Raw genomic sequence first — 15,424 nt, forward strand, 5'->3', positions numbered from 1 at the left:
CTCCGGCTTCATTAATCAGACTACCGGGGAGGACAGAGGAGGACAGAGACGCGGGGATGCAGATGAAGACAGTGAGCAGCATCCTCCAGCCCGCCTCCATCACCTCCATGAAGGATACCGCTGCATTTCACCGCCTTGAGCTTATGAAACCGGCTGTAATCTGACCCTGCGTGGCTGCAGAAAACTCTCCACGACCCCCCTCCTCCTCCTCCCTCCGTTACTCGCATCCTTTGGATACATGGACCCTCAATGCGTCACGCTAGTTCTTCCTGCGTCTTTTCCCCCGCAGACGCTCCGCTACCTCTTCGCCTCATATTTGGGTGATGCCTGATGCGGTGTGCCTGGGTGCTCGCTGTCTCCTCGTCCTCGTCCTGGTCCCGGCCGGTCCCTGATCATCTATTCCGGGGGGGCCGCTGCCCGCAGAGAGGAAAGATGGTGCGCATCGCCAGCGCGTTGGGGCTCGTCATGTTCAGTGTGGCTCTGCTCATCCTGTCTCTCATCAGCTACGTGTCCATCAAGAAGGACTTCCTGCTCAGCACCCCCAGATACGGATCTAATGGAGGACCCAGGATGTATATGTTCCACACCGGGTTTCGGTGAGTTAAGGCCAGGTTTGGTTTGCATCAGTGTTTTTTATGGTGTAGGCTATATGCTGACAGGGCAGGAAATCCATTTGAATATGAGGTGATGCAGCACGACTTGATTTTAAATCCTCATGCACATTGTAAAATAAAGAGTGATTATTAGTGTTTTTATAGTTTTGCATGTATGTCATCTCTCCTCCAGGATCAAATCAGAAAAAAACCCCAATGTTTAGTGAAATATGTTTCAAGTAGCTCGTGAAGGTGTTGCAGTGAGCAACTCACACTCAGGTGAAGGCCTCTCTGCTGTGTGAGGCCTCGCAGATCACACTGTACCGCTGTGCTTACCTGGCTGTCAGTTAGCCTACGGATATGACTATAATGCTAAATTGACCTTTTTTAGTCTTCCCACCACTACATTACATGCCATCAGTCACTCATTCACACACATTCATACACTGATGGCGGAGGCTGGCATGCAAGATGCCAACCTGCTCATTAGGAGATTCTAATCCTCATTCACACACACACACACACTCACATACCGATGGCGCAGCCTTTGGGAGCAATTTGGGATTCAGTATCTTGCCCAAGGACACTTGGACATGTGGACTGGAGGAGCCAGGGAATAAACTGCAGATGTCTACCTACCTCTACTACTGCAGGTGTTCTGTTTCTCAGACCTGGCTTTATTAAAATGATCATTCTAATTATTTATGCTCTAAATGACCAAGAGTATGTGGACATGCCTAACCATGTACGTCAGTGTCACTTTTGGTACTATTTTTAGGATGTTTTGTATTGTTTGTTTTAGGCAACTTAATTCTAATGAAGGAGAATCTTCATGCTGTAACATATAATTATATTTTAAACCCTGTTTCAAGATGCAGCATTGATCAGATTACTTATAATGACAATATTTTCAACATCCAAGGCCACATTGTTAGATTATTTCTTTCTATAATATCTATCCATGTATCTACAGTACTGCTACAGTTAGAGAGTTATGGTTACAGTTGTAAAACAAAAGTACACATTGACTGGTGGATTGACGCTATCGACTCACTATGTCTTTCCAATATAGAAATGTTTTTTCCCCAGTTTGGTATGGAAGCATGTGACTGGCCTGCAGTGAGTGCTGACCTCCTACCTGGGAGGTGAACTGGCACTGTGACACCAGCTGCCAGCATTATAGTTACATAAGCTCAGTTCTCATGTAAACAAGCCTTTTACTAAAAAGGCATACGAGGTAATAACAACATATTGTATTAGCAGCATATTTAAAATAAAGAGACCAGCCACGGAGACACGTCTGAACCAATTAATGTAAATAGAGGTGCACAAAACATTAGAACTAGCATCTGACCTCCTAGTAGAAAAGATACTAAGAATTTAGACTGAGCTTTACTGGAAGAAATTATCAGTTCAAACAAGGATGTGAAAATTAAGAGTCAGCATAATCTTAATTTGGACATGCTGTTTGGGACAAGAGCAGCTGTTAGACATACTAGAAGACTATAACTGTGTTGATATTAAAATCCTTGTGCAAAAAATAAAATAGCTGAGAGGGGATTTTATGTGGTAATCATTATAGGAGTAGCTGTACATCCTTGGAAATGTGCTTATTTGCATTCTTGCTGAGAGTGAAATGAGGAGATCGATATCTCTCTCGTGTTTTTAGTAAAGGATGTGGTTAGCTTAGATAGGCATAAAACAGCTAGCCTGACTCTTACCAAAGGTTGAAAATACACCAGCACCTTTAAAGCTGTGTTTGTTTATTCATTAAAACCACAATATCCAATCTTTACGCTATGCTAAACTAAGCTAATTACCTGCTGGCTACAATTCTACACTTAAATTCACACAAATGTTAATAATGCCAGTTAAAAATCTCCACTATTTCACACAAAAAGCTTTACTCTCAGTGTGACTACAACCGTTACAGGTCTTGTTCCTACAGTAAGACCACTTCCAGTATTGCTACGGCTACAACGCGAAAAGGTCAAGCTAATTTCAGTTTTCACACTCCCTGCACTTGTACTTACTCCTGCTTTTACAATTAGTATTATAACTAGCATTCTACTACAATATCTATACTATAGTTTACTGCTATTACTGTTGGCCTTAGCACTACTAGCAGCTTTAAGTATATTTATATGAACTGTATTTGAAAGAAGAACTAACACATCTCAAATTATGAACATTTTCCACTACTGTAACTTCAGTTTAAATGCTGCTGCTTTTATACAACAGTTTTTATAAGTTCAGTTTTTAATTCTGATTAAAGTGTGTCAGCAGAAATTTGTGCAGGTGTATTTATTAATTCATCATATGTCAGTAGTGGATGACACTAATTGGCTAATGTTTTCTCAATAAGAAGACATCTTGTGCCTTGATAACCTGGTCCAAATGTGGTCATGTTAGTGTATTTTCAGTGTGTGTGTGTGTGTGCGTGTGCGTGTGTGTGTGTGTGTGTGTGTGTGTGTGTGTGTGTGTGTGTACCAGCCTGAAGGAAAACAGGGCATCTGTCACTTAATCCCACAGCTGTGAACTAGAGCAGCTCATTCACTCACAGCTCTTATGTCTCTCCTTTAGTCCTTTTATTGCTATTTTCGACCCAACTGTTTATGCACATGATGGTTGAAAAAAAAGTTTTAAAAAAAATGTAAAAACACATTTTGTGAATGAGTCATGACGCAGACAATAGTCATAGTGATTCTGACTGAGGAGGACATCTGGGTGATGAATGAGTCCTTTATTTAGTAATATTTCAGCAAATAGTCACAAGATTGTGAGGATGTACGGGGATTATAAATGGATACTTGAAATCTGGCTCACGTCCCAATAAAAGACTTTATACTCATTCAAAGTAGCTTCACAGGAGAAATGAAGCCAAGTTTGTGTCTTGCACGAACAAATAAAGTTGGTCCCTAATAAATAAAAGTACAAAAAACATTGTGCAAAGTGGTAAATTCAGCTTAATGTACATTTTCACCTCACTACTTCCCTCAGTACAACAACAAAGTTAAGCCATACTCACTGGTCTGCTGCTACTCTACATTGCTGTTCTTTCTATAGTTGTTAAAACTGGTGCACTCTGAGCTGATGGAAAACTTTTAATATGAAACATCTCTGTAACTTAACATCAACAGACGTGTAAGTCTACTTTATCCTGAATTTATCAAGACAACAATAGAGGAAGGTTCTAGAAAAAGACTTGGGTCTCTCTGCAGTAAACGTAGGCCCCTGGCTAATATATACATTTTTTGCCTTTAGTGGACAGAAAGGGGTACGACATGCAACAAAGTAGGGCTGGGCGATTATGGCAAAAATCAAAATCACGACTAATTGAACTTTTAACCTCGATTACGATTAATGAGCGATTATCTTCACCCTTGATGAACGATGATGTATTTTCACAGTTGCTTTTGTTTTGTATTTTACACTGCTGCCCTCACACATGAGGATCTTTCTCTAGGGAGTGAAAATAATGCTGTTTTAAGGTGTGAAGCTGTGGTTAATGTCTAGTTTACTTGATTAGAATTATATAAAGATTGTGGTTTGGGTTAAAATGATCACTGGAGACAAGTTTTCAAATTCCTTAAAGATATGCAACCTTTACTGTCATGGCAACAGTGAACACCACGATTAATTGACATGAGCAATGACTAAGTCAATTAGAGTTTCTAAATGTCGGTTTAGACATTTATTTTTCAGTTAATTGCCCAGCCCTACAACAAAGGTCCCTTGCCAGACTCGAACCAGGGACATTGTGAGTCCATAGCATGCGCTGTAACCACTGGCTAATATTTGAAATGTGTCAGTATGCAGACTAAATAACCTTGCATTTTGTGTGTTCTTATAATGCACATTGCCGTCCCACAATGCAGTGCAGAAAGACAACTAGGGAGCTAAGAATTTCAGAAAAAGGTGTTCATTCTCTACGAAGTTTAAGCTACAGTGATGTTCCCATGGCTGGATCTACCATACTGGCAATCTGGGCAAGTGCCCAGGGGCCCTTGAGCAGAAAGGGGCCCTTAATGATGGGAGAAAAAAATTTATGTTTCCACCCAACAACAGCGTTATCCAATCAGAATAAAATAAAAGTTGTTTGGGGGGCATGGGAGCCCCTGGGTGTACTAATGCAGTCATTATATAATTTACAGCTTTCAGTACACATCCTGTATCACACTTCCTGTTAGTACAAAATGTCAAGGTACATGCATTACTTTGACACTTACTTACTATGACAAGGAGAACATATAGGAATTGGGACACAGTGTTGTATTTCTTACCCCTCTGGAGAGATAAAGTGGGTATGGACGAAAATCTGTGTTTGTCTGACAGAAAAATGTTTTATCTTTTCAGAAAGACTGATGACAAAATGCAGAGGAACAGAATCAGAGTAGAGCAAAGAGATTGGCTCCCCATCTGCAGTTTCTCCGCAACTAGTTTAGATGGTCACATCCTCAATGTGTGTGTGTATGTGTGTGAGGTTTGTTTACAGCTGGATTTATTGTGTTTTTACTGCTTCAAATTCCAACCCAAATAGGTCTGTTGTCACCAGCAGAGCTCCGATACCTTGAAACAGGTTTTAGTAGGGTCACTGCGGCGCAACTGCATGGAAAATCATTCTGTAAATCTTTGTTGTCCGACATGTTCAGTCAGGTCCGGAGTGTGACGCTAAAACGGCGTCAGCCTGATGAAGGTTCTGGAGGCCAGCGGGGGCCGTCCTTGGATCAGATTTATGGCACGAGAGCCGCATTCATTTTCCACCCGCCGGTAATCATTTTCCTCCTGGCTCGCTGTCACCACAGGCCAAGGTTACCCTCAGAGTGAGTTAGATGGGGAGAGCAGCATTTTGAGGAGAAAACACTATGCTGTTGGACAAATCTGTATAAATCTGCAAGATGGTGATTCGGAAGAGAATTTGTGGTTTTGCTTGTAGTCAGTAGATGAAGAAGGTGTTTGTCCATCTGTCCCCATTACACTGAAAAAGAGGATATTCCAAATGATCTTGGCGACTGACCTTTACTGTAGCACTACCATCAGTGGGAGATTCACAATAGACTCTAATGGCTAGGTTTCCCTTAAAATGATTGGCCACCCTGACACCTCGTCAGTCAACAAAGTGACCCCTGTGCAGCACATGTTCGTGTACCTCACAATTTATGTAGCTGGGCCTTCATTGCTTCCATTCAAGGTCTAGATCAGAGTATACAGCCATAGCAGCAATGCGAGGCTGTACTTTGTCACAGTGGTGCTTTGAGCTTAGTGCTATAATTTGCAAGGTATCGTGCTTACAATGCAATTCTACCATTGTCACCATCTTACTTTAGTGTGTTAGGAAATGTTAGTTTTGTAAGTGATTGCACATAAAGCATTGCAACAATAAAAACATGTGACCTGATGTTGGCATCACTTGAAAAATCAGAACATCACACAGGTCACCAAGATTCATACTGAAGGGAATGTGTGTGTATACCATTTATTCATGGCATTCAAAATAATTACGTTGTCAACTTATCGTACAATAACGTAATTATCAACATCATCATGTCTATATATCGACTTATCTCATGATATGTGGACACTACCTTGATTTTTTAAAACCTCAATATTACCACACTTCACATTAGCAGCTAAGAGGCTATTCATGTCACATTGGTTAAGCAAGTAGTGTCCTCCATTCCTCACTGTGTAGTCCTGAGTGGAGACTGTAGAAGAATTAAAGGTAAATAACTCTGTCCCCAACCATAATGGCTGTGTTTTTACACAAGTGTAGCACCCACTCTCCAATCCCACCCCCTGCCCCCATTGCTCGACAATAATATCATTGATTATTATTATTATTTCTGAAACAATATATAGTCCCACAAAAGTAGTTATTGTGAAAGGTCTAACTAATGTCCACCTCGTGGTGACACAATACAAAGTCAGAGAATCACAAAAGTCATTGCAAAACATCTAGGAATGACTAGATGAATGACTTTCTGTATGAAATTTTATGATATTTTATGTTTGAACTGACGGTGCTACAGGAAAAGTCAGGAGAGCACCAGAACCGTTAGGATTCATCCTCTGGCCATCCTGGATATCTGTACCAAATGTCATGGTGATGTATCTAATAGTTGTTGAGACATTTCAGTCTGGACCAAAGTGGTGGACCAAATGATGAGCTGACATTGCTAACACAAATGGCCAGTGGTTACATTTCTTTTCCATTATTTATGTTGATGAATGAATATTGCAGCCTTTGGGGATCATGTATACTGTATATACTCATAAACCAATGTATTGACTCACCCAGTGTTGATCGAACAAATCTATCTCTTACTGTGCCTGATTGTTAAATGTGTGTCTTTTTATTTAATCAGCACTTTGTAATTGTTGCAAACATTTCCACACAGCAAAGATACGGTAATCACCTTTATAGCTTTATTATATAACCATTATAAGTGCATTACTGTTGCTATGATATGATATATACTAAGGATTTGAATGCATCTCTGCATGCCAGCCTTTCCCCTTTCTGTCAGTTATATGAAGATTAAAAGAAGAAGAAGTGAATGAGTCTATTTTTTTATTGTGTTTGTTTCACGTTTCTTCTGCAGCGAGAGGCCGCCTCGCAAACCCGACCTGAGGTGAATACAGAGTGCTGACTGACGTGTTAAATAGGAAATCAGTTTACCTCTCTGTGGTCTGATACAGAAGTTACTTCCTGTTGTTGATCGTTTAAAGGGGAAGAGTCTTTGTTTGACATTTGGAGCAGCAACTGAGGCTTCTGCTTCAGCTGTTTGCAGCCAAGCTGAAATCTGCAGCCATCAAACTCTCTGTGTCACTATGTAAATGAGAGGAAACGTCAATTTTAAGACACAAAATTTTCTCTGCTGTTTGATGGTTTGGCGTTGGATTTGAATCAGCATGAAATAAAGAAATCAGGAGACTAGTAAAAACATTCTCTTTTAGCTTGTATACATTTAGTGTGACTTTATTTCAAAAGCCCCAAAAGTCCCAAAAGATTAAATTTTTTAATCTAATATTTGCCTGCACAAGTTAGTATCTTGTGTGCATGTAAGGGATAAAAAATACATCATCTTTGGGGACTTTAGGGGCCCTCTAATATACATTTGTAGTAATGTGTCCAAATTGACAACTCAGAAGTCTTGATGTGAAGTAAGTTCCTTTCCAAAGAACAATTTGTTCATCATTAGTATTTCCACATTTCCAGTTGGGTAAATTCTCGTCAGTATTTCATGCTGATCCTCTCTAGCTGAGCCTCACTGTCTACAAAGATGGGCGGACGCTGCAACAACAAAATAAAGCTGCTGGAGGTCTGACTGCCATCAGATCCAGGTCAAACAGTATTTACAAATACTTTTAAGAGTTGGTGATATACTGATCAGACTCCACAAAGGTGGGGTTTTCCATACAGGAATATATGATGTTGGCATGATCACAGACTTTCATCATAATCTTAGTGATCAAACGTCCTGGTGCAGTTATCTCTACCGGCTTGGTTTTTCATGCAGGATGAACCAAACTTCAACTTATTTGCAAATACTATTTGACCAGTTGTGTCTGCCATAGCAGAATCTCAACCCTGAAACCTTGACATTTTGGTGTTTTGTCAAATTCAATAGAGCAGTGTTAAAAGAGGTGACTTCTCTGACATCTGGGAAAGTCTCTTGCTGTCCGTGTTCCCCAGTCGCTGATGAGAAGATTCATATCAGTTGCGTCAATTGCATTAGATCTCATGCATGCATCATTTTCTTGTGAATCCCTTGTGCTTAGGAAGGAAATCTGAATCATGTGTGGGAATAGTGTACTCCACCACAACTCATTAAGAACTAATAATTACAGAATATAAATACACTGAATGGCTAGTGCAGAAAACATGCCTGCCATGGATAGTATAAAATGGAATTTGATTTCATGAAGATCTCAGGGGTTATAACTTTAATGGAGGTTATTGCTCTGTGTAATGTTTTTCCACCTTAACTCACTAACATTTCCCAGCATTCAGTGAGATTGTATTTTCAGCCTCCCATAATAACAGGAAATTTGAGTAGCTGTGTGCAGTTAGTGGGCCCAGCAGTTACTGGTTAACAAGTACACCTGTACACACTTACATGTGTTCAAAAAGTAAGGGTTAGGGTTATAACATGTAAATCAGACTTTTTCTTATTTGTTAGGTGTGTTTTTCTTCTCTTTTGATGGAGCTAAGCTAAAAGTTTTCCTCTGCTCTAGTCTTTGTGCGAAGCTAGTCTAAACACACTGGACTTGAATCACATCTTCATCTCTGTACTGGTTACATAGAGGTTCATTTTCTCACCTGACTCTGGGAAAGATGGAGAACAGAAGGATTTCCCAAATTGTTGGCCTATAGCTGTAATAGGACATGTGGATTTAATGTTGTCCTGACTTTGGAGTGACTTTATTCTAACAGGTGACGGCAACATGGACAAACTCAAAGACATTTAAAATGTCAAGGTTTTCTCTGCATAAAGCAGGCATATGGAAAGGCTTATTTAATGAATTAACATGTGGTTAATCCTCTGGTTAAGGTTTTATACTCATGGGGATTATCATTAGAGGAGAATGGAGTTTTAGGCTTCTTGCACTGCAAAATAAATGTTCATCTTAACAAGTGCTTTGACCTCATGTTCAATCTTTAAATATTTTAGAATGTCTTGAAATTCCAGGCATCATTCTGAAAGTAAATTCAAATTTGGATGAAGAGTAAATATTTCAAATGAAATACTTGCTAAGATGGACAGAATTGCCGTAACAGTTTGGCCTTGTTGCTAATTTCCCCACAGTACACTGGGGTGATTCTGAGAAACTAGATTCACAGGTATGCAAGAGACTCAAAGTCTGCGTTTACACTGAGCTGAAAGTGTAAATGAAACTGTCTGAATAAGTTTTTCACTGCTGCGGAACAAAACGTATATTTTCTGAATGGCCCCTCTTTTGGAGGCATTCTAGCTTTGTGAAGAGAGAGGTACCGATGGAGAAAAAGACAAAATATCAGTAATCATTCATTTTCTGCAGGACCCAGCCCTAGTTCTCTACAGATCAATTCTGGTTTATTACATATTATAAAATAAGTCTTATTTTTGTAGTTTTGACCATGATATCTAAACCACTGCTATAACAAAGTTTGACATCAGGAAACACGAGCGGTCAGACCCTTAAGTTAGTCAAACTTAAATTTGACCCATGTTACTGCTTAAATGTGACCCATGTTACTTACCATAGTTGTGTTCATACTAGTTTTCCTGTACATTTAAGGTGCCCTCACTTTCAGCTTTTAAGGTATTTTGAAAGTTAAAAAGAGGCATTTTTTTGCAATAGAAAAAACTTTTAGAGTTATGTTTAATTGATTGAATGAACTCAGTACTATTTTTTTTCTAAGAATCCTAACAAAATATAATTTCTGCAACAGTTTGGATGAAAAGAAAACTTAACAGAACAATGAATAATGTGTACAGTTTTGTCTCACATTTGGCGTAAATTGTTCTTATGCAAAGTTATGCATATTTAAAGCCATTAGAAAATGTGTTTTAACTGAGTAGCTAAATCATTGGCTTGTTTACAACATGTCTGGTAATCTGACTGCTTGTGTATCATCCTTGTCAGACTAATTATCCTTCAATCCTTTTCAAGCCACCCAAAGGCATTTCTTTCATCTTAAAAGAGCTAGAATGCTTCTCAAAAACATTTTGAAGTGCAAGTGGATGAGGCCGACCTCGTCCTCACACAGGAAGGCTGTGTTAACCTCCATGTCTCTTCCTCTTCCTTTTTCCCCTCCTCCTCCTCCTCCTTTGTGTAGCTCCCAGCTGGCAATGAAGTATCTGGATCCAGCTTTCACTCCTCTGACAAATGCTCTCAGCGAGGACTTGCAGAACTCCTCTAAATGGAGGTACAACAGCACTGCTTTTATACAGCAGAGGTAGGTTACACACATGGATGCTGAAAGCTTAGCATGCTTTTAGCACTTACAGCAGTGAGCACTAGTGGTAAAAATGTTTGTGTTATCTTGAGCAAAGAGCACTTCAACAATGTTACAGTAACAAAAAATGAGGCAGCATTCACATGGAACATGTTTACAAAAAAGTTAATGTTGACACCAGATGACTGGTGTTGTTGTGGCTTTGGGGTTTGAAAGCATTTTATTAAATCTGAACCCTTTTAAAAAATCTGCTTATTGAGTCTGAACCCTTTTGAATACAGATTAAATTAGGTGAATCATGCAACATGTGTTACTGTACTGTATTTATAAATGACTGAAATCCAAAGATTCAATTGAGTTATGAAAATTTAACTTGGAGAACAAGTTTCTTGACAAAGAAAGTCTTAATTCCAGGTCCTTGAGGGAAAGTCCAAGTCAAGTCCAAAGTCAGCTGAGAAAAGTATAACTCAAGGCTTGACTCTTGTCAAAGCAAGTCTTCAGTCATCTCTCAAACCCTTGAGGATAGGTCTTAAGTCTCAAATCTTGTCAACGCATCACATCAAAGCTCAAGTGACTCGAGACTTTGCCTAAAGTCCTTACAAAGCAGTCCTTGAAGGCAAGTCCAATTCAAGTCTCAAATCAAGTCTTGAGTCTTATCAAAGCTAATCTGAACAGTCTTAAATCCTTGAGGGCAAGTCAGTCTTGAGTCATCTTAGACATCTTAGTCTTTGACAAGTCTTGTTGAGGCAACCCTCAAGTCTCTTAAATCCTTACAAAGCAGTCCTTTATGGCAAGTCAAATTCAAGTCTCAAGTCAAGGGTTGAGTCTTGTCAAAGCCAATCTAAAAATTCTTAAGTCCTTGAAGGCATGTCCGATTCAAGTCTCAAGTTAAGTCTTGAGTCTCATGAAAGCCAATCTGAAAAGACTCAAGCCCTTGAGGGCAAGTCTAAGTTAAGTCTGGAATCATCTTAGATAAGTCTTTGACAAGTGTTGTCAAAGCAAGTCTCAAGTCTCAAGTCATTGAGGGCAAAGTCTTGAGTCTTGTCAAAGCTAATCTTGTCATGTCTCCAGCCTTTTAGGGCAAGTCCAAATAAAATCTCAAGACAGTTGAAGCTGTTGGCATCACAGAGACAAAGTCCTTTCAGTGGAGAGGCCTAATAATTAAATATTTATGGTTAGTGGCCAAGCAAGTGCTGCCTGTCACTTTCTTATTTTTGCTTTCAAGCCTCAAATCAAGTCAAATCTCAAGGAAATCAATTTTCAAGTCCTCATTTTTGTGGAGTCTGAATTCTACATCTTCTGTCTTAAGTCCATAGGTTTCCTTGTCTATTGTTCAAAACAGATTCATTAGTAGTAATGGTAATAAAAGCCCTGGTAGAAGCAGATATGTCTTTGTGTGCAACTAGAGAGGGGAAATCAAGTTCAGATTAAAAGATCACCAGGGCAAAAAAAAGCATCAGAAATGGAACACTTACTTTGAGGCGGATGTATTATAATATCACAAAATGTGGTTTAATCGGATCTGAAGAGGCCAAAGGGTGGAAAACAAATGAACAACAACAGAGACCTACTACATCTACATCAACATTCTCCTCCACTGTTATCCACAAACATTAATCGGTATGCAAATCATGTTTAATGCAGATTGAGATTTACATACAGGATATCATCATAATCATTGTCTCCAGTTAGACTGAAGGACATCATTTAAATGCAGAGCTGGTATAAACTGGTTTCTTTGTGTTTGTAGTTAATCAGATCTGTTCACTACTGGGTTTAAATCCTTCATTGACTTTTCCCTTGAATCCACTGTTTGTCATTATTATAATTACTTTTAGATTTTGCTGTGGTCACAGTGTCAGCTGTTGTATCCACAGTAGTGACTGGATAAAGAGCATATCTAGTGAAATAAGCTTAAATTACCTAGACATTGAAAACTGCAGGAAGTGGAGATATTAACAGCAATAAATATTTGATTAAACTCAATGGTATTTTTGTGGTTTTCTTATATCAGATTTCTCCATGTTATATTTTTCATGTTATTTTGTTGGCGAACTTACAGTTATCCAAACCCTTTAAAACCCCTAAACTCCCTGTACATTTTCCTGTAGTATGGTACAATTTGCATTTTGATTGTATCTAGTCTGACTGCAGTACTGAACAAATACATCTTTGCGTCTTGCAGGAATGAGATCTCTCAGTACATCGACATTCCCCACAACTTCACACTGACACGAAGCTCGGTCCGAATTGGACAGCTGATGCACTATGACTACTCAAGCCACAAGTACGTGTTCTCCATCGGCGAGAACTTCCGCTCACTGCTCCCTGAGGCCTCGCCGATTCTCAACAAGCACTACAACGTGTGCGCCGTGGTCGGCAACAGCGGTATCCTCACTGGTTCGCGCTGCGGTCCCCAAATTGAGAAGTTTGACTATGTCTTCCGTTGCAACTTTGCACCGACAGAGATCTTTAAGAAGGATGTTGGGCGGCGGACCAACATGACGACCTTTAACCCGAGTATCCTAGAGAAATACTACAACAATTTATTGACCGTGCAGGACAGGAACAACTTCTTCCTGAGCTTGAAGAAGCTGGATGGTGCCATTCTGTGGATTCCAGCGTTTTTCTTCCACACGTCAGCCACAGTGACCAGGACGCTAGTTGACTTCTTTGTGGAACATCGAGGTCAGCTGAAGGTCCAGCTGGCCTGGCCTGGAAACATCATGCAATACATCAACAAGTGAGAATCATTCTAATACTGCAATATATCCACAAATATCAAGACCCCACATGTAGGCTTGACTCATTTTTCCTTTGCTTGCAGGGTTTGTCAGTAGCTTTCTTTTTTTTTTAAAGCCTTCTCATTTTTAGCAAACATTAGTAAATGGTGCATTTGTTGGGACTATTATTAGAAGTGGATTAATACATATTTGGTGCTCTAGGGAGTATTTCTGGTAGCAGGACAGAGTGTGTGGGATTAAGTTAAAATAAACGAGTGTGTGTGCTCATGGTAATGAAGGAATTTGTCACCCAGTGCCACACTGAGGCTCATTGATGTGTTTTTAGACAACACGAAAACTCTGTGGGACAGAAGAACAGTATACAGAATATCACAAGCCCAGCCCTGTCTCACAAAAATGCCATTTATTTACTACTTAGTAGTTTCTGCCTAACACATTTTGGAGAACAACATTATTGTTGCTTGGATTATGATCACTGGGAATGTTTTTTCTAGTAAAAGAAGTGCTTTTGTTTCTTCTTGCAGTGCACAGTGGTTGGAGGGAAGTAATTTGGGGTGTTAGGTTGACATTATTTTATTAAGATGATTTTTTGCTTGTCTCACACACAAGTGAAACTTGGTGAAACTGGTCAACCCTGCCTCCTAAAAATGATGTGTTGCTCCCTGTGTTTCTGTCCCCTATCCCTGCGTATTACTGTTATTTTGTGGAAACTGACTCAGGTGTGTTTGTATTGTATTGAGCTGTGCTCTATATGGCAAAGAGGAGATTTAGACTCCAAAGCCGGATTATAAGGAAACAGCTATTTAGTGAAAGGTATGGCACAGAGCTGTAACTGTGTGTGGAGAGGGATTTAAGTCTGGTGCTTATAGTGTTGTAGTGGTAGAATAGGCTCCTCATACAGTAGCCTAATCTTCACCAATCCCATTAAATCTACCTGCTCTGGAAGAATTACCACGTTTAAGCAGCTCAGATGGCTTTCAGCACCTCGAGGACTTGTGGAGCTGCTTTTGTTGAGGCCAGTTTGGAGAGTTTCCCCTCTGTGACGCTGCAGACTGGGGCTACCAGAAGAAAGCATCAGCAGTGGACAGATTAGCTGTTTTATATCTAACTCTCTGAAGTCACTCCTTTCAGTAACAGCTTACTCTCAGACTTTTTATGAATGGCATGTAGAAATAAGTTGACAAAACCTACCACAAGCAAGTCCAAGGATATCTCGGTTTTATTTTTGAAAACACCTTTTTGTCAGTTTTCCATGTTTAATACCCAAACAGACTCTGATTAGGTGCCTTCTTAAACATAAAACCCAAAGGTAATCATCAATATAAGAACAGAATTTCTTCCTTTATGTTATGTACATTCCACCTTAATTTTAAAATGAAAAAATGTATGACTCTTTAAATTGTTCTCCTCACTTGTGCTCAACAGCTACTGGAAAACCAAGCAGCTGTCGCCGAAGCGCCTCAGCACTGGGATCCTGATGTACACACTGGCATCCTCCATGTGTGACCAGATCCACCTTTATGGTTTCTGGCCCTTTGGCTGGGACCCCAACACGGGTAAGGAGCTGCCGTACCACTACTATGACAAGAAGGGCACCAAGTTCACAACCAAATGGCAGGAATCCCATCAGCTGCCAGCTGAGTTCAAACTCCTCTACAAGATGCATACGGAGGGACTGCTGAAGCTCTCCCTCTCCCATTGTGCTTAAGGCTAAAACTTGCAACAAGAACAGTTCTTCTTCAAACTCCTCTCCAACGCTTCCGCAGGCCAGAGTTAAAGAAACTACCACACAGACAAACAAAAGATTTATGTGGTTTTTTCAAAGGCAAAATCGTGGCTATAAAGCTGAGGGGTTTTTAAACTGTTTTTAGCCCAAGATCCTTGAGCAAAAGCCTGTAATCTTGAGCTCAAAGCAAACAGATGCTCAAAAAAGGAGTCTATTAATTTTCTACTGCTCAAGAAACTTAAGGTGATGAAGACCTAAAGATGGAGTTTGTTTGTTGAAAAATGAGACTACAGCTGGACCTTAAAGCAATGTTGCTCTTCACAGCAGAACATCACAAGCTTGTATTGATTAATGGTGTTTTTAATCACACACTTTTGGCAGTACAGTGACAAATCAACAGGTTGCCTGTGTTACACCA

The 15,424-nt window shown here is 39.9% G+C and overlaps 1 protein-coding gene across 1 annotated transcript; it reads left to right on the plus strand.

Annotated features, from left to right (window-relative positions):
* The first annotated feature begins 243 nt into the window (after positions 1–243).
* st8sia3 (ST8 alpha-N-acetyl-neuraminide alpha-2,8-sialyltransferase 3) lies at positions 244–15,099 on the plus strand. Its single transcript, XM_053339811.1, has 5 exons — positions 244–596; positions 7,196–7,225; positions 10,417–10,536; positions 12,722–13,279; positions 14,706–15,099. Exons 1-5 carry the CDS (start codon positions 331–333, stop codon positions 14,986–14,988), a joined length of 1,257 nt encoding a protein of 418 aa, XP_053195786.1. The 5' UTR covers positions 244–330; the 3' UTR covers positions 14,989–15,099.
* Positions 15,100–15,424: the final 325 nt, after the last annotated feature.

This window comes from Scomber japonicus, chromosome 19, assembly GCF_027409825.1.
Source record: "Scomber japonicus isolate fScoJap1 chromosome 19, fScoJap1.pri, whole genome shotgun sequence".
In the NCBI taxonomy this organism is placed as follows: domain Eukaryota; kingdom Metazoa; phylum Chordata; class Actinopteri; order Scombriformes; family Scombridae; genus Scomber; species Scomber japonicus.